The 19039-nt window shown below is 41.9% G+C and overlaps 1 protein-coding gene across 3 annotated transcripts in view; it reads right to left on the bottom strand.

The window, feature by feature from the left end:
• The window catches only part of SLC2A13 (solute carrier family 2 member 13), a 111515-nt gene that overhangs the window by 49836 nt on the left and 42640 nt on the right, over nucleotides 1–19039 (bottom strand). For all 3 annotated transcript variants that reach the window (XM_060279395.2, XM_060279394.2, XM_060279396.2), the window contains exon 4: nucleotides 10138–10246. In XM_060279395.2, coding sequence (XP_060135378.2) covers nucleotides 10138–10246 — 109 coding nt within the window. The remainder of the gene's footprint in view (nucleotides 1–10137; nucleotides 10247–19039) is intronic.

The following is a 19039-nucleotide window of genomic DNA, read 5'->3' as shown; positions in this document are numbered from 1 at the left end:
TTGCAATACAGAATGTGAAAAATCACGAACTATTAAGGGATTTGAAGAACTGGAAGGGAAATGGAGTAACAGAATTGAGGCAGGTCTACAGACAGATGGGTAGAAGGGTTAGGATTCTAGTGGTGCCAAGGCAAGGCCAGCACAGGCCCCAGATTCTTATCTTTCTTTCTTTTTTTTAAAAAAAAGGTTGACCAGACATTTCTGAAGAAAGTTAGCACACAACATGCAGATGTAGCCGTTATGATTCAGCACTCAGGCAGCACAAGTGCAAATGACCATTGCTTAATCACTGTTGCTAAGCGTTAAGAGGAAGGAATGTGGGCGCCCTCACCTGTGATTTGGGAAGGGTCCCTCCCAGAGCTGCAAAAAAAGCAAGAGAAGCTGGATGGAGGAGGATACTGGGGTATGCTTGTTAGAGCACTTTCCTCATTATCATTACATTCATTCAATGTGCTGTCTTTGCAGAATAAAACACAACTGGTATGCTTTACTCAGAAGTAGCTCTGTTGAAATAAATGAGGCTTCCTTCCTACTGGGGGGAAATGATATGACAGGAATTTCAGATTTTGCCCACTATATTTATTCATGTGTGTGTTTTTCTGAACTTATCTTTCTGAACATCTCTCTCTCTCTCAGAATATTTATTGAATTTTATAACAAACTAGTGTCATTCAGCCCGTTAGGTAAACGGGCGCTAGAAAAGTGCGGGCACTCTGCACACGCTCAGAGGCGTTGCTGCCCGACAACCGACAATGAGAATCATTGAAAAGAAGCCTACTCAGGTCAGTGCAATAGTGTCTGCAATGCTGCAGCATAAATAGCATCTTTACTTTCTCAAAGCAGCTCTGCTTGCCTCCCCCACCACCACCTACTTGCACATTGGGAAATATTTTCTGTGTCTAAAATACATGTAAATTCATTTACTCTGCAATCTCCTGATCTGTATTGGTTTCTGAAGCAAGGGACTGTTGGTAAACTGACACTCATAACGGATCTGGTTGAAACTCAAGCCTGTTCTGAAACTTTTATTGTCCCCATTTACTGTGAGTGGAGGGATGGAAGAGAAGCAGTGTACTGATATGTTGTGTCCATTTACTAAAATCAAGGTATTGCCCCAAGTTTGAAATCTGCAGAACACATTTTAAAAAAGACATTCCCAGTATCTCCCTGAAGGACACAACAGGGACATGTTGTTCCAGAAAGCAGAGAGATAGTTTGACCATATATAAATGCTGTTAATGGCATTTTACATTTTGTGAATTCTGTCCTCCCATAAGTCTCCCAGGCACAGTGGTAGGCTTGTGGCAGATCTGGCTTACCCAGTGGAAGATCAACAAATTTGTCCCTTCCCTCAGTCCCCGCCCTCTCTCTCTCATTCTCCAGGGGAGGCTGGTCTGCGGGAGGGGCAGGAGCCAGGAGCATGTAGAAAGCAGAAAAGCCTTTCCATGAGCTGCCTGGTGCAGCCAAGCTGCTGCAGCCGCTCCTCCTCCTCCTGCTGCTCACAGTCCGCGATCGCTCTGTCTCTCTCTCTCCCTCTCTCATTCTCCAGGGGAGGCTGGGCTGCGGGAGGGGCAGGAGCGAGTAGAAAGCGCAAAAGCCTTTCCATGTCCACCCTCAAGAAGATTAAAGGACTGGTGGACACCTAGAGTGCTCCTCGGTACTTTTTTAAAAATGTTTGTCCTACAGAATTTCAGAGGCGACTCTGCCTCAATGTTAGTTATTGAAAAAGTGGCATACTGTTTTTAAATGTTTGTTTAACCATTGCGTGTCCCCAACCTGTAAGGGGGGGGGTGCTTCACTTCCTGGAGCGTTCCTCTTTCCCCCTCTCCTATTGTGGAGGAAAAAAGAAAAGTAAACACCCTCGGGGATGGAGGGAGAGGGAGAGGAAAGGAAAATGAAGGCATCCCGTTCTATATCTTTGTTTTACAGCAATAAATGGTCGGACATGAAAACACGCACACACAAAAATCCAAGCAGGCACAGCAACGGATGATGTTAGAGCCGAGATCTGCCTCCTGTCTGGACTTTAATTCGTGGATTTCCCTTAGAGGCCACCTGTTTCATGCAGGATCGGGCTTCAGCGGAGGCTGGGGCTGCCTAAGCCCAGGGGAGCCGGGGTTTCAAAGGCATTTCCTCCTCCGAGCGGCGCTACGGTTTCCTTGCTTCTCAACTCCCCCCAATAACACATCTTCCTTTGCCCCCGCCACTCCGCTCCAAGTCCCAAAGGCTGTCGGGCTGGGAACGGCAGTTGGCGGCCGCAGGGAAATGGGAGGCAGAGGTGGGGGGGAGAGAGAGAGAGAGAGCGTGTGCGTCCTGTCTCTCCGTCCAATCCCTGTGTGCCTGGGGGACATGCGCAGTGACCCAGGGACACACGGGACAGCTTGGACGCAGGGACAACTTGGACTTTATTATATAGGAGAAAAATACAGATCTCAATCATCATGTTATATACAATTTTTCTCCCTCCCCTCCTCAGGACTTCCCTCAACTCCCCCTCTGCTGAGTTACAGTATTTAGCTTTATTTATTGTATCCTGCTTTTCTTATATAAAAGTAAGTTCCTTTATCATTTCTCTAAAATATCTGTTACTGGAATAAAGTTGTGGACGTTTATTCAAACCCTGCCAGTGAATCCAGTCCATTTTGTTGCACTTTCTGAACATGTATTTCTCAACTCTGCATTTAAGCACTAGACCCCAATCTGCATATTTTGCAGCACATTTTAAAGACTCCTGGACAGAAATGAGCTCTTAAATTAAATCATTAAACTAACTGGCTCTATACCAAAAATATTACAAATCCAAGAGGCAAACACAGAAGAAGCCATAAAGACACGGCCAGATTAACTTTAATCACACTGCCTCAAGTATGCATATGCTTTCTGCACACTCATTCACCCTCTTGGGTGCATGGATGCTTAGAATACACACAACCAATAAACAACACTGGTTAAATTAGTGACAACAAGCAAGAGGTCGTTGGATTGTCATGCTGGACTCCGTGTATGTAACTAGGCATAATTACATATTAAATCCAAGTGGTCACAGCTCCACTGTTCTATCATGAAGAATAAAAGTACAGTATGTGAAAAAGGCTACTGTATAGAAAGATGAGACTATCGACACAACATTCTGAGATATATTCCACTGCCCCCAGGCTGCAATCCCTCAATCATCTTTGCTGAAGCAGACCCAGACACAATAGAATGTGATTCAGGAGGTACTGCCAAAGGAATAAACAATAAACCTTAAATATAGACAACACACACACTTCAAGGAGATCAGCATATCATCCGTGGCACATTTCAGAGAGCTGAAAAATTTCATCATTTCAACAAATCCCATTGGGATCCAATCAATATCAAACTTTCATTAAAAACGCTGGAACTTCATGTGAATGCAGCAGTTTTCTGGCTTTCATTAGAAGTTTTTCAACGTTATGAGTGTGGAGAAATTCTAATCACAAAAGTGAAATATACCTTAAAATATAATACAATATAATCCAATACAAATAAACCTTGCCATGATTCCATCAAATCAGGTTATGAACTAAATATTTGGATTTGCAAAAGACAATATTTTAAATAATTGTTGCAATGCAAATAAGGATTAATAAATGTGCTGCTCTTTGTGGCAACTCTGACTTTATCACTAAATATAATTAAGGAATGTTTAAGAACTCAGTTATTTCATTATTGCCTTTATGTTAATCAAAACCATCTCAATCATGGGCTCAAAGGTGTCCATCATCTAAGACTGTGTATTCTGGAAGTTACACAAAGGGATCCAAGTGCTGGAAAGAAGGGGGGGAGTCCTAGCAAACATGACCAATGTTCAGGGTCAACCTAAAGATCCCCACAACTATTAGATCCTGCAGAAAGTGACTGAGACTGTAATCTTATTCCACTTACTTGGAAGTAAACTATTCGATTTAATATGTTTACATGTAGTTTACATGTAGAGCACAGCACTATAAAATGTGTTTTTTATTTCAGACTCTTTGAATGAGATGCTGCCCAAAGAGAAAATTCTAGACAGTTTTGCTTGACCTATAGTTTTTTAAAAGATAAAGAGAACAGTTGCTATAAGAATTTAATATCTCTGTTTTTGTTAATCACTGCAATATATTTAATTTTTATATATTTAAGTCAGGCAAAACATAACAGTTATTCCTACCTCTGAGCTACAGCTTCCTTATCAGATTATTTTTCTCACATGAGAGAATGGTTAGATCTCTAAACTTAATTAATTCCATAGGAAAAAAGGAACATACAAAGATGTTCTGCAAAAAAGTGTTCACCTCTGAAAATGTAGTAGTCCAAACCTACTTATGTTTTTAAACAATTCAGTCGGCTTTTACAAGACTACTTCAAATCAAAATATATTTGATACATTTTCCAATTATGTGTGTGTCACTCACACATTCTACTATAATGGACATATTTAAGATGAAGTCAACACAGCAAGAGGAGGGTGAAATGATTCAAAATGAGAGCATATTTCCCAAGAGAACTGTCCTATTTTACTAATAAGCCACACTCCACTCCCAGGCATATTACACGCATCACATCTCATAATGCATTTCTCTGTCTGTGTATGTGTTTTCTAAATGGGGGGAAAGGAACTCCACATATAAATTTGTTACAGGGTAAATGGTAAGAAGTAATGAATGCTGAACAGCAGGAGTCATTTTCAAAGCTACTGGTAGGGCAAGTAGTGAACGCATCTAGAACTCCCACATCGGCAACATGCTTATGTCCTTGATACAAGGGACATATCAAAACACAACCTCCAGGAGCCCATGGTTTTAAGATTTCCAAAGAAGGCAAACCTCAAGAGCAGCAGAATTTATAGACGTTCCTCTTCACCAGGCTACTGTTGCTAAAGATATATAAATTAACATGCTACCTAGACTTTTGAGGAATGCATGCACATGAAAACTGCTACATGGTTTATTGTTAGCATCACCTGCAACAACCAAGCAGGCAACTTGCTGCATTGGCAATAATCCTCCCTTCTCCAAGAACCACTAAGGTCATAGATTTGCTAGTAAAAGTAAAGGACCCCTGGGCGGTTAAGTCCCGTCAAAGGAGACTATGGGGTGCGGTGCTCATTTCACTTTTAAGGCCGAGGGGAGCCGGCGTTTGTCCACAGCTTTCTGGGTCATGTGGCCAGCATGACTAAACCGCAACTGGCACATGGAGGACCATGACGAGTGCCAGAGCGCACGGAAATGCCACTAATCTACTTGCACTGATATGCTTTTGAACTGCTAGGTTGGCAGAAGCTGGGGCAGAGTTGGCATAGAGGAGCGATATTCCTTCCTCCCCAGACTCTCTATACCTTGCTATTCAAGCAGGTACCTTCTCAGAGACTATTCATAAGCTATCAGATCACATGTAAGAGATATGTAAAGAGAGCTCTTCCTACTTCTGGTTCAGGAGGAGAATTGATAGGTAAGATGCCTTTCAGGGGTAGATTAGAAAGATGCGCAGTTCCCAAGCTGGATAGGGAATTTAGTTTCTTGTGCAAGAATAATATTTTTTGTCATTTCTAGCTAAACTTTAATACTCTTCAAATGGTGTTAGCCAGCTTATATACTGCACCGAGGGGTGGGGAGAATAAAGAAATGATGAAAGCAACATTTTGTTGAAGTATTAAGAACACAAAATACCACAAGGGGCGCTATCCTCTATCATATTTTAGTCAAATTTTTGAATGAACCCTATATCCCTTTCATTTTGCTATTGTCGTCGTAGAGAAATACTGGAGAGTCTTAGCAGTGAGAATGTTCAGTTAAACAAAAAGCCCAACTGTGGGTTGTCACAGTCGTCAAACATGTAAACAAATAGTTGTGGACTAAACCACAATGTGCATTAAAATAAACTGGAACATATTTGGACCAACTGATATAGCAAGTCTCTTCTGCTAACTGCCTATGCATTTTATAAAATATAAAAAGGAGTTACCCTCCTATTGGAAAGTACACCTCAGTCAAAAGATAAAAGACCTTATTTTCAAAAGACCACCTGGGGGAGGAAAGCATGTCACAGGTGCGACTCTTTTTCATCAAGTCATGCCCACTCACTTAATCTTGGTGTGAGATTGTTTCTTGTTAAAGTCCAACTGAGTTTGGTTACCTAGATATGTCAGTCTCTCACCAGCAGAACCTGTTTTGACGCTCTCAAAATAACGGTGACTAAAATCCACAAAGTGCAAGACATGGTGCCATTTGCTGTAATAACTTTAGCAGCATATTACACAAGGGTTGCGTTCAATTCCTGCCAACCACCGTCAAATTTCACACTGACCATCTTTCAAAAGATTTCACCTCAAGGCAAATCGTGTTCTTCCTCCCCTCCCCCCTTTTAAAAGGAAAAATGGGTTGTATAAAGTCAGTATTTATAGCTCCAATTCCAAGATGAACAATTCAGGAAACATCCTGATTGATCAGTATTTTTCAAAACATACAAGAAATGAGCCCAAGAAACCTCCTGCACAACTCCATTAACAAATTTATGAATTTGGCTTACATCATCAAGTGTGCATTTAAATACAGAAGACTAAAGTGACTAGATGAGGTTTTTAAACATACCTACCTTCCATACTCCTGCCAACCTAGCAGTTCGAAAGCACGTCAAAGTGCAAGTAGATAAATAGGTACCGCTCTGGCGGGAAGGTAAACGGCGTTTCCGTGCACTGCTCTGGTTCGCCAGAAGCGGCTTAGTCATGCTGGCCACATGACCCGGAAGCTGTACGCCTGCTCCCTCGGCCAGGAAAGCGAGATGAGCACCGCAACCCCAGAGTCATCCGTGACTGGACCTAATGGTCAAGGGTCCCTTTACCTTTACCTTCCATACCTTGCTCTTGCAACAGATAATGTTGGCTATGTATTTTTCCAAACATCAACAAATATCTGATGAATAGTGGGAAGGATGCATAGGAATATTGTGAAAGGGAAACTGATTGACTGAACGTTACTTTTTTTTAATGGAGATGAATTTCAGCACCTCAAATGTGGCAGGCTGCTATGTTTGAAAAAAAACAAGTCGTTCTCTCTCAGTTTTACTAATTATCAAAGCTGTGTATTACAACAAAGCCTTTGGGCTCTCTCCCACATAGCACACTCACAGCTTTTTGATCGTGCAGTGAAGTTATAATGCTGAATTTGTGACATTACAGTTATTACCAAGGCAACAGGCTGAAATCAAATAGTACTATGACTTCCTGGCAAGATCAAGGAGGAGAAATGGCTGGACTGTGAAAGACTCACACAAATGGCTTAAAAATAGGAACAGAGAAGAATACAAAGACGCCAGCAAGATACATTTCTCTCAAAGCAAAATTATTAAGTCTGCAATACTACTGCATTCTTACACAGGATCTCACAGCCACAAAAATATTGTCTGAAATGTAATCATTAAAATAACTGATAGTTTTCATATTTAAGACTTATCAGTTTCTTAGGGTTATAAGTACAACATTTCTACTAATTTCTACTCATTTTGTATGATTTCATGCAACATCATTTTGTTAGAGTTTATCAGCAGGTCATTTAATCTCCTAGTCATTTGACATTTAAATATCCTCACTCTGATTTACAGTTTTCAATTATACTTTCTATCACTGAATCCCCATGATCAAGTGTCACATTATGAGGATGCAAGTCTACAATACCAATAAAACATTTCTAAATGACTCCACCATTGAATGACAATTGCTGTCCTGTAAGTCAGGAGTTTCCTATCTTCAATACCCTTCCCAAAATCGACTAGATTGTGCCTATGGCATTCTCCTGTTTGTTTGTTTTTAAACTTATTTAAGACTTTGTTCACGTAGTAATGCTACCAGCCAGGCTGCAAATATAAGCTTACATGATGCCCATCCACATAAAAATCACTGCATCTGTCAGTGAGATTGGAGTGGGGTGGAGCTGTCCTGCCCTTCTTCCAAGGAGCACAACACCTTCATTTGACAGAATTATTGGCCCCATGTCATCTATCAAGTGGAACCTTAAACCTTGACATTTCTGGTGTTACTCTGACTGCTACACCATATCAGTAAGACGCCTAGGCTGTGACCCTTCTTTGTACAGGGATATTAGGGAGGGTTATGGAGCTACATTCAAGGGTGTTAGCCCAGTCCCAAGTTCTCAACACAGGTTCACCACACCAGTGACAATCAGCAGGCATAAAATGAGCAATAATAAATGTTGAAGATCGTAAAAGTTCTGCAGGCAAACTAATGGAGTCAAAGTTCAATTAGGATTTAGGGTGCAGTAATATCGGGCTCTCTGAATCTTCCACTTGGTTGCAACTGACAGAAGAGAAACAGCTAGTCCTCCTTTATCAGCTCAGCTGGGTCCAAATGCCATTTGGCTCCTCTTCTATCAGAACTGTCTCCATCAGCTGCTATTCCAGCTGGTTGTTATGTAACTTCATATTACATAATAGCATGAAAGAATTAGTACCTGAATTTGCTTAGGTTCCTCCTTTGTATCAGATTACAGGTCACTGTTATAAAAATGCTTATCCAGGAGGAGACCATTGGTCAATTAGCTCAGCACTGCCAAACTGACTGGCAGCTGGGTGTACAAGGTTTCCAAAAAGGAAACTTTCCCAGCCTGTGATCTTCTATATGTGATCTTCTATATGGAAGATTCTCCACCACTGAACTATGACTCTTCTGTACTATACATGTAGTAAATATAATGAGACCAGTTTCTTCAACATTTGCACATGGAAAAACATTGTTAAGTACATTTACCTCCCTACCCACCATGCAAAAGCAATGGTTCACTCTGCTACCATGGTCTTCTCAATTAAAATACAGTCAACTGCAAAAGATATGGCAGAAGGCTAAATGTGCACAGTGCTACATCTTTACGTTAGCAAGCCATTAAAATGTATAGGTCACAGAATGTGTTGAAGGTTACCAAGCAGTCTGCTGTCATATACTATGATTCATATCTAGCAAGGTGACAGGTTTTCAATCTACAGTATCAAAGCATTTCACAGTGTAGGTCCCCTAACATACACACGTGTGTGTGTGTGTGTGTGTGTGTGTGTGTGTGTGTGTGTGTGCGTGTGTCTCAAACACCAAAAAACAAACTGAGGGGAAATCAATTTACACTAAATTGTGTGTTTCTAATACAGTACTTGGTGCCTAAAGATTTACTTAATAAATCCATACCAGAGCTGCTGTAATGCATTTTAGAATTTAAGACTTTTTTTGCAGTAACTTCTGCCCTTCTCTACTTCCTCATTGTCAACTAGATCTGTTCCATTCAGAGTCTGCAAAAACTACTGCTTGGTAAGGTGTTTCTGATCTAAGCACATCTGTAAGTTTAGGATAAGCAAAGTCAGCTAATGAGTACCATAAATCTTACAGGGTTTCAATATACTTCAAAAAGAAAGAAAGAAAAAAGATTTGGACCTACTCCAACTGTGTTTTTTCTTTAGGAACATCAGATATTTTCTCATTTAACATATGCACACACCACATTTTCAAAGTAATTTGATGCCAGTCCTATACTTTGTGGATTTTGTTACGCCTCGTAGGGAAGCATGCTTAAATAGGTGCACTGCAGAAAAATCTGCTCTGTTACCTTGAGCATTAGTCAAAATGCAGTTGACAATGCATCTTCATGCAACATTTGAAAAGCACACACCTAAATCAAAGGAGAAGATCCCCAGGGATATGAAAAACATAAAATCATAGGAATCTACGGAGCAATGTAAACAGTAGAAAAGTGATAATTAAATTTACAAAACATTATTACATGTGATGTGAATGTATATATAAACGTAAGCAGTTGCCATTGTTGGGTAACAATTACAACAGTATCTCCAAACATCTCAAATTAATATGACAAGATTTCCTGCACTGCATCCCATGCTTCATCGCAAAAAATGGAGAGTTTCTTACAAGTGGAGTTAGTCAATTTATAAATCACCTTTATACTATTTCCATTGGGGGGGGGGCTTCCTGACATTTTCTCTACTGGTCACCCCTCGCCCTCTATACTATCTGAAAAATATACATGTCACTGAAAGTTTTTTGTCTGTTTTCTGTTGTACCAAATGAAACATGTTTTTTAAATAAATAAAAAAACCCAAAGTTGAAAAAGTGATACATACATGACTGTGTTAATACCTGCCAGTTGCTGGAACATTTGTAGACCACAACCAACTATTAACTCTCTTCGAGTTGGAGGATAGGTCAGCATTCTGCATATCACAGGTCCAGCTTGAAAAAGAAAAGAAAAATGAAATTCATTACCTCAATCAGTATTTCTCATTATGGCAACCAACCACAAGCCATATTTTGAACTTTTTCGCATGCTATTTATTTCATACGTTCTTTATTATATATAGCAGATGAATAATTGACCACAGATCAAGTGGTTTTAAGACTGTTGTCATGCTGGGACTTTAAAATCAATGAAATAAAATGTTTCAAGCCTCTGGAAGACAAATGATATATAAAAGTGAGTATTTCAGGGAAGCAGAAAGCCGAAAATGATAGTGCTATCAAATCCACATCACAAATGGCTTACAAAATTAATTAATTTCATATATATCTACAATAATTGTTCATATACTGGTCTAAGGATAAGAATTTTAATTAATAATTTTCCAGGAACTTTAGTTTAATAAATACTGCAGGACTTGAAAGAAGGGATACACTATACCAGGGTTTCCCAGTCTTAGGTCTACAATTCCCATCATTCATAGCTAGCAGGACCAGTGGTCAGGGATTATGGAAATTATAGCCCCAAAACAGCTGGACAACCTAGTTTGGGAGACCCCATGATATACAATACCAGCAGGGAAAATGGAAGTTGGTTAATTATACAATTGCTGCTGAAATCTATATAAAAAACAAGAAGCACCAAGGTTATTTTTCTATGCAATTCCCCTTTAAAATGTCCTTATTTTAAGATTAGCAATGCAACTAAAATCCATAAAAATAAAATACTATAGCCATTGCATACTCACGGCAGGCTTTATAATTCAGATATTGCTCTTTAAAATTATGCATTGTTCTAAAATTTTAAATTATGGCACTATTCCCCACATATATAAAACATGGTAATTAAAAGTATCTACAGTGGTACCTCGACTTACGAACGACTCGACAACCCAATTTTTCGACTTACGAATGGGGCTAATGGGGCCGCAGGCTTACGAATTTCTCGACATCCGAACGGAAACGGCGGCGGTTTTAGATAGGGTTTTTTCGACTTACGAATTTTTAGATGGGGTTGCTTCGACTTACAAATTTTTCCGTTTCCAATGGCGCTTTTCAACTTACGAATTTTTCGACCTACGAAGGTGCCTTCGGAACGGATTAAATTTGTAAGTCGAGGCACCACTGTACTGCAACAATACAGACATAAAAACAAGTACTGATAATATTCCGTCTCAATAATTAATAATAATAATAATTTATTGTTTATACCCCGCCCATCTGGCTGGGTTTCCCCAGCCACTTGGGCGGCTTCCAACAAAATACTAAAATACAATAGTCTGTTAAACATTAAAAGCTTCCCTAAACAGGGCTGCCTTCAGATGTCTTCTAAAAGTCTGGTAGCTGTTTTCCTCTTTGACATCTGGTGGGGGGGGGCCTTCAACAGGGCGGGTGCCACTACCGAGAAGGCCCTCTGCCTGGTTCCCTGTACCTTGGCTTCTCACAGCGAGGGAACCGCCAGAAGGCCCTCGGTGCTGGACCTCAGTGTCTGGGCCGAACGATGGGGGTGGAGGCGTTCCTTCAGGTATACTGGACCAAGGCTGTTTAGGGCTTTAAAGGTCAGCACCAACACTTTGAATTGTGCTCGGAAACGTACTGGGATCCTATGTAGGTCTTTCAAGACCGGTGTTATGTGTCTCGGCAGCCGCTCCCAGTCACCAGTCTAGCTGCCATATTCTGGATTAGTTGTAGTTTCCGGGTCACCTTCAAAGGTAGAGGGCATTGCAGTAGTCCAAGAAAGAGATAACTAGAGAATGCACCATTCTGGCGAGACAGTCCATGGGCAGATAGGGTCTCAGCTTGCATACCAGATGGAGCTGATAAACAGCTGCCCCGGACACAGAATTCACCTGCGCCTCCATGGACAGCTGTGAGAAGTCATTAAGTTTCTCAAAAACTCTAAACCTGAATAGATGCAGTGGTACACACATCATTACCATATACAGCAGGATGAGTGCTTAGTATACTAAATGACAGAATATCAGTCAGTTCTTTTCCAATCAATAAGATATAAGAGATGTCTTCACCCCCCTGCATTGCTTGTTGGTAAACGAAGCAGCTATTGTTTCTTCAAACTTATTGCTCCTCTAGGACCTTCCCTATGCACTCTCTTTTCTTGTATTATCTGTTTGGATTCATATAGAAAACCATTTTTAGCATGTCTTAATTATACATAGTGAGGGCTGGAGAATTCACCAAGAGAAATAAAAGCAGCTGAGGTAGCTCAACCGTCTTCAGTACGGTGACTCCTAGGTCAATATATTCACAAGAGATTAAATGCATGGCATTCAGACAACACTGTCCATGAAGTACAGCTCAAAATCAATATTTATAGGGAATAAATTATACGCAACCTTAGATATGATTTTTCCTATTTGCTTCTCAGTGTTCATTCACTACCCAATAAGGTTAATTCACTGTTATATTAAAAGACAGTTAACTGCTGCATTTGGACGAAAGGTAACACAAAAACCTAACTCATCAGCCTCAAATTTAGATCTCTCAATTGTGCCTTTTAAGGAGCTCCAATCTGCTCACTTAAAAAAAAGATTAGACCACAACTATCCTTTAATTCAGGAGACCAAACCTTTCCATTATAAATAATGTACGGTATAAATTTAATTGTTAGTAAACAGCTGTAAGACCCTTAGGTAAAGGTAAAGGACTGTTAGGTCCAGTCGCAGACGACACTGGGGTTGCGCACTCATCTTGCTCTATAGGCCAAGGGAGCCGGCATTTGTCCGCAGACAGCTTGCAGGTCATGTACGTTTCCGAGCACAGTTCAAAGTGTTGGTCCTGACCTTTAAACCCTTTAATGGCCTCAGTCCAGTATACCTGAAGGAGCGTCTCCACCCCCATCGTTCTGCCCGGACACTGAGGTCCAGCGCCAAGGGCCTTCTGGCGGTTCCCTCATTGCGAGAAGCCAAGTTGCAGGGAACCAGGCAGAGGGCCTTCTCGGTGGTGGCACCCGCCCTGTGGAACGCCCTCCCATCAGATGTCAAAGAGAAAAACAGCTACCAGATTTTTAGAAGACATCTGAAGGCAGCCTTGTTTAGGGAGGCTTTTAATGTTTAATAGATTATTTTATTTCATTTTTTTCTGTTGGAAGCCGCCCAGAGTGGCTGGGGAAACCCAGCCAGATGGGTGAGGTATAAATATATTATTATTATTATTATTATTATTATTATTATTATTATTATTATTATTATTTGGCCAGCATAACTAAGCCGCTTCTGGCAAACCAGAGCAGCACACGGAAACATTGTTTACCTTCCCACAGGAGCAGTACTATACCTATTTATCTACTTGCACTTTGATGTGCTTTCGAACTGCTAGGTGGGCAGGAGCTGGGACTGAACAACGGGAGCTCACCCCGTTGTGGGGATTCGAACTGCTGACCTTCTGATTGGCAAGCCCTAGGCTCTGTGGCTTAGACCACAGCGCCACCCGCGTCCCTTTTTAAAGACACTTACTGTTGGCTTAATAAATTCATTTGTGTAAAACATAGAGCCTGATTTCTCTCCTTCAAAAGGTACCACCAATTTAAAAGCAAGGAGACAAAACAGTCAAGTACAGCAGTTCAGAACAAGATGCATGGTTTATGGTCATGCAGTGCTATCTTAAAAGTATTGGGGGGTTTTCCTACCAAGGCTTTAGGATACAGATAACTGACAACTTATGTTTATTTAACTTGTGCACATTCAGCTTTATGCACTAGATAGATAGATAGATAGATAGATAGATAGATAGATAGATAGATAGATAGATTAAATAAATAAATAAATAGGGGGCAGGCATCCAGGAAAAAAAGACTTTGGCAATCCCACCCACCACTGAATCCCATGTGCTTTGACTATACACGATTTTGAGTTTATGCACTATCCCTGAAATGTAACCCCAGTGTAAGTTGAGAATTGCCTGTACAAGAAAGTTCACTCTGAAGCTTTGACTCCAAACAGCTCTACGTGAAAACCAAATGCAGCCTTTTAGCCCATTTTACCAATGCCAGCAATTTACTTCAGAACCACAATTTTATTCTACCTAGGCAGAATCATGTTACCATTCTCGAAGCCAATTTATCACTAAATAAAATCCAATGAAGTTCTCATTAATGGACGAAAGCACTGCACAATTCCAAAACACATCAGCAACTGCAGATGAGAAGTTTTTATTCCCATGATATGTTTTCCTAACCAAGAACATTAAAGTGCTTATTTATTTGATTTGTCATTTTAAAATTATGTCTGTGGTTTATAAACCTCTATAAAAGTTTTTCAAATCAAAATAACATGCATAACTAATTATTTCTCCAGAATTTTGCTATTATGCTATTCAATAGAGTTTAATTGTTTGAGACAGAAGTTTGTTTGCTCACTTTATTACAACTGTACAAAGACTATGCATCTTCCAGTAGAGGTTCCAGAGCTTATTTCTTTATTCCAGGTTTTCCTGGGATACTTAAGAAATCAACAGGAAAATAACATGGTGCCAAGGTCATCCTGCTCTGATTTAATTATTTCTGTTGGAATAGAGTATTGTTCTACTTACCAGCATAGTTTAAATTACCCAGGTGTTTTGTTAACTTCTCACAGGTACAGGGCATGGCTATTTTCAAAGGAATGGAACACCTTCAATTATGTCAAAATATTCTATCATATTATAAAGTCTAGAAATGTCACTGTAACCATTTCTTCTCAGGATTAAAATCAGAACGTCAAGCCACACTTCCCAGAAAAAAATGGATGATTGAATAAAGGCCCCTTTCCTTGTTTTCTTAGCAGAATGAGAGCCATGCACCATACTTCATCCCTACAAACAATGAAGTTAAATATGGAGGAAACAAGTTCTGTAACAAGAGCTAAATAATACAAACCGAAAGTGGCTGGTGGGGAGAACGAAGTATGACAATGATCTTTTAAAAAAACAACTAGTTCCCCCTCCCCATGCCGACCCCATGCTTACCATAGGAAGACAGCTATGTCCCATTGACCTTGACTGTGAAGTTACAGCTGTAAAAGCAACAGGAACCATCCTCCCTCAAAAAAAAAAAACCCCAACCCTTAAACAAAGCTTAGGCTGCTATCCTGTAACCCAGGCATCCCCAAACTTCGGCCCTCCAGATGTTTTGGACTACAGTTCCCATCTTCCCCAACCACTGGTCCTGTTAGCTAGGGATCATGGGAGTTGTAGGCCAAAACATCTGGAGGGCCGCAGTTTGGGGATGCCTGCTATAACCTCTTACCCCATTAAACACAAAGAAATCGACTTCTGAGTAGACATATAATGTGTTGTACTGTAAGTGAATTTTTAATGAGTGTCTGCTGCAGACTAGATAAACCTTTGGACTAGATGAACCTCAGGGTCTTTTCCAACTCTACAATTCTATGATTCTTTGTTAAGTGTTAACCTTTTACATTTTACATTTGGGTCTGAGATTCTGCACTTATTGTGCAGCAGTATTCTGGTTTCGCCAGAAGCAGCTTAGTCATGCTGGCCACATGACCCAGAAAAACTGTCTGCAGACAAACGTCAGCTCCCTCGGCCAGTAAAGCGAGATGAGCGCCGCAACCCCAGACTCGTTCGCGACTGGACTTAACTGTCAGGGGTCCTTTACCTTTACCTTTTATCTGCAGAAAATACTTTCTAAGGTGTACCTGACCTCAAACTCCCCACAGGAAAATTGCATTCTGGTTGCTTGGAAAAAAGGAAGAGCAAACCACAGAGATTCCAAGGACTACCAGACAACAGAGCTGAAGCAACAAACATACACTAAAGGGGGAAACAGCAGTTCTTTAGGACTCCAGGGATTCCTATTGCTCAGTGTCCAAACAGTTTGTTAAATATTTAATCTAGATGACTGGTGCCAGGTGGAAATTTTATTTTTCAGATTATCATTAAAGAACTCAAGCAAACACAATTAACCAGACATTCATTTGTGAAACATGTAGTCATAAGAATAAAGATTTTAAGCCACTAAGTCTGATATACTGATTAATCTTTCCAAGGGTTATATTTGTTGTATAATGTTTTGTAGTTCCTACTATTCTGAATAAAGTGAATAGAATTAGAAAATCCTTTAGTAGACATGCTTTAGACTTCAAGTTATCATCTTAAATTTGTAGATTTTTTTTTAAAGTGAGGGTCCCTAATGGCCTTTGTGCATATTGCCATTCTTGTTGCTAGGATACATCGAAAAGGATTCTACAGAAGGTTGGACGATGATGAACTCAGAAGCAATCTCACTGATGCAGAGAGTATACTTCAGCTTCCCCACAGCTGAAACCAAGCTCTGAAAAACCACAAAAACATGTTTTAGAAGCAGGGCTGGCCCCAAATATTTTGCTGTTAGCGGTGAAGGACAGACTGGCATTCCTTCGCTAATCCACATTCAAAAACGGTCTGGACAGACAGTTGAATCTTACTTCAACAATGATAGCAGATTAGCATCATTCACTGCACCTAAAGTACCAGGCTAGGTTTGGGGAAACCGGACAGGCTACATAGCATGTATAAGCTCTGTCCTCCAACAGAGGGGAATTGCCAAGCGGCTTAGAAGTAACAGCCTCATTCAGCCCTGTTTGGAAAGGTGGTGGTGGTCAGGGCTGGCTCGTCGTAGACCCCCGGTGGCGCAGGGCACCATGGCGCCGGCCGCCAGGAGGGCGCCGCGAGCTGCGCCCGCCCGCTGGCCGGTCGGTTCGCCGGTCCGCTGCGCAGTTGCGCGCGGCGCCCACCTGCCCGCCGCACTGGGAAACGGGACGGGAGGGCGCCGGAGAGGTCAGGCTGTGCCCGCCCGCCCACCGCGCAGCAGCGCCCCGCCCACCGCGCCGGGAAACGGGGCGGAAGGGCGCCGGAGAGATCCGGCGCACTATGGCGACAGGGGCGCTTAAGACGGCACTGGTGGTGGTGGTGGTGATGATGATGGTGATGATGTTGTTGTTGTTGCTGCCTATTACTGTAATAATAATAATAATAATAATAATAATAATAATAATAATTTATTATTTATACCCCGCCCATCTGGCTGGGTTTCCCCAGCCACCCTGGACGGCTTCCAACAGAAGAATAAAATAATTGATTAAAGATTAAAAGCCTCCCTAAACAGGGCTGCCTTCAGATGTCTTCTAAAAATCTGGTAGCTGTTTTTCTCTTTGACATCTGATGGGAGGGCGTTCCACAGGGCGGGCGACCCTACCGAGAAGGCCCTCTGCCTGGTTCCCTGCAACTTGGCTTCTCGCAATGAGGGAACCGCCAGAAGGCCCTCGGCACTGGACCTCAGTGTCCGGGCAGAAAGATGGGGGTGGAGATGCTCCTTTAGATATACTGGACCGAGGCCATTTAGGGCTTTAAAGGTCAGCACCAACACTTTGAATTGTGCTCGGAAACGTACTGGGAGCCAATGTAGATATTTCAAGACCGGTGTTATGTGGTCTTGGCGGCCGCTCCCAGTCACCAGTCCAGCTGCCGCATTCTGGATTAGTTGTAGTTTCCGGGTCACCTTCAAAGGTAGCCCCACGTAGAGCGCATTGCAGTAGTCCAAGCGGGAGATAACTAGAGCATGCACAACTCTGGTGAGACAGTCTGCAGGCAGGTAGGTCTCAGCCTCCATACCAGATGGAGCTGATAGACAGCTGCCCTGGACATAGAATTGACCTGCGCCTCCATGGACTGCTGTGAGTCCAAAATGACTCCCAGGCTGCGCACCTGGTCCTTCAGGGGCACAGTTACCCCATTCAGGACCAGGGAGTCCTCCACACCTGCCCGCTTCCTGTCCCCCACAAACAGTACTTCTGTCTTGTCAGGATTCAACCTCAATCTGTTAGCTGCCATCCATCCTCCAACCGCCTCCAGGCACTCACACAGGACCTTCACCACCTTCACTGGTTCTGATTTGAAAGAGAGATAGAGCTGGGTATCATCCGCATACTGATGAACACCCAGCCCAAACCCCCTGATGATCTCTCCCAACGGCTGCATGTAGATGTTAAAAAGCATGGGGGAGAGGACAGAACCCTGAGGCACCCCACAAGTGAGAGCCCAGGGGTCTGAACACTCATTCCCCACCACCACTTTCTGAACACGACCCAGGAGGAAGGAGCAGAACCACTGTATGACAGTGCCCCCAGCTCCTAATTCATAGGCTGCTTTCAAACCACTGTTCATGGTAAACCACTCTGAACACCAGTACAAGTCACACCATCTACATGTATTATTGCTTTGCGTTGTGCTACAATCACTGCTGTCAAAAACAATATTAGTTAAAACTATGGAACTTGCTCTCACAGGAAGCAGTAATGGGCACCAACCTAGATGACTGTAAAAAGAGGATTAGACAAATTTGTGGAAGAATGGGTTATTGATGGCTAACAGCCATGATGGCAGTGCTCTGCCTCCACCGTTGTTGGTGGCAATGCTTCTGAATACCAGTTGCTGGAAACCTCAGGAGGTAAGTATGCTCTGGTGCTCAAATTCTGCTTGAGGGTTTCCTAGAGGCATCTGGCTGGCTGGCCACTGGGAGAAGATGATGCTGGAATAGATGGGCACACTGGCCTGATCTACCATGCTCTTCTATGCGTTACCATCTCAAAAGAGGCAAAATGCACATACTTTTTGCCACTAGAGTGTGACACTCAAGCATAAGACTGCAAGAAAAGTAACAAAACTACCTGCCAAACCCATGTGGTTCCCCAGTACAGATGTAACCACAAAAGGTGTGGGAAACGCGGAATGAAGGAAGAAAACCACACGATTTTACAGGAAATGACCTATTTCTTCCTGGCATGCTACTTTTCC

The sequence above is a fragment of the Zootoca vivipara genome, chromosome 9 (genome assembly GCF_965207765.1).
Source record: "Zootoca vivipara chromosome 9, rZooViv2.hap1.1, whole genome shotgun sequence".
NCBI lineage: Eukaryota > Metazoa > Chordata > Lepidosauria > Squamata > Lacertidae > Zootoca > Zootoca vivipara.
The sequence above is the reverse complement of the archived record's forward strand: the minus strand, read 5'-3'. Positions and strand labels throughout refer to the sequence as shown.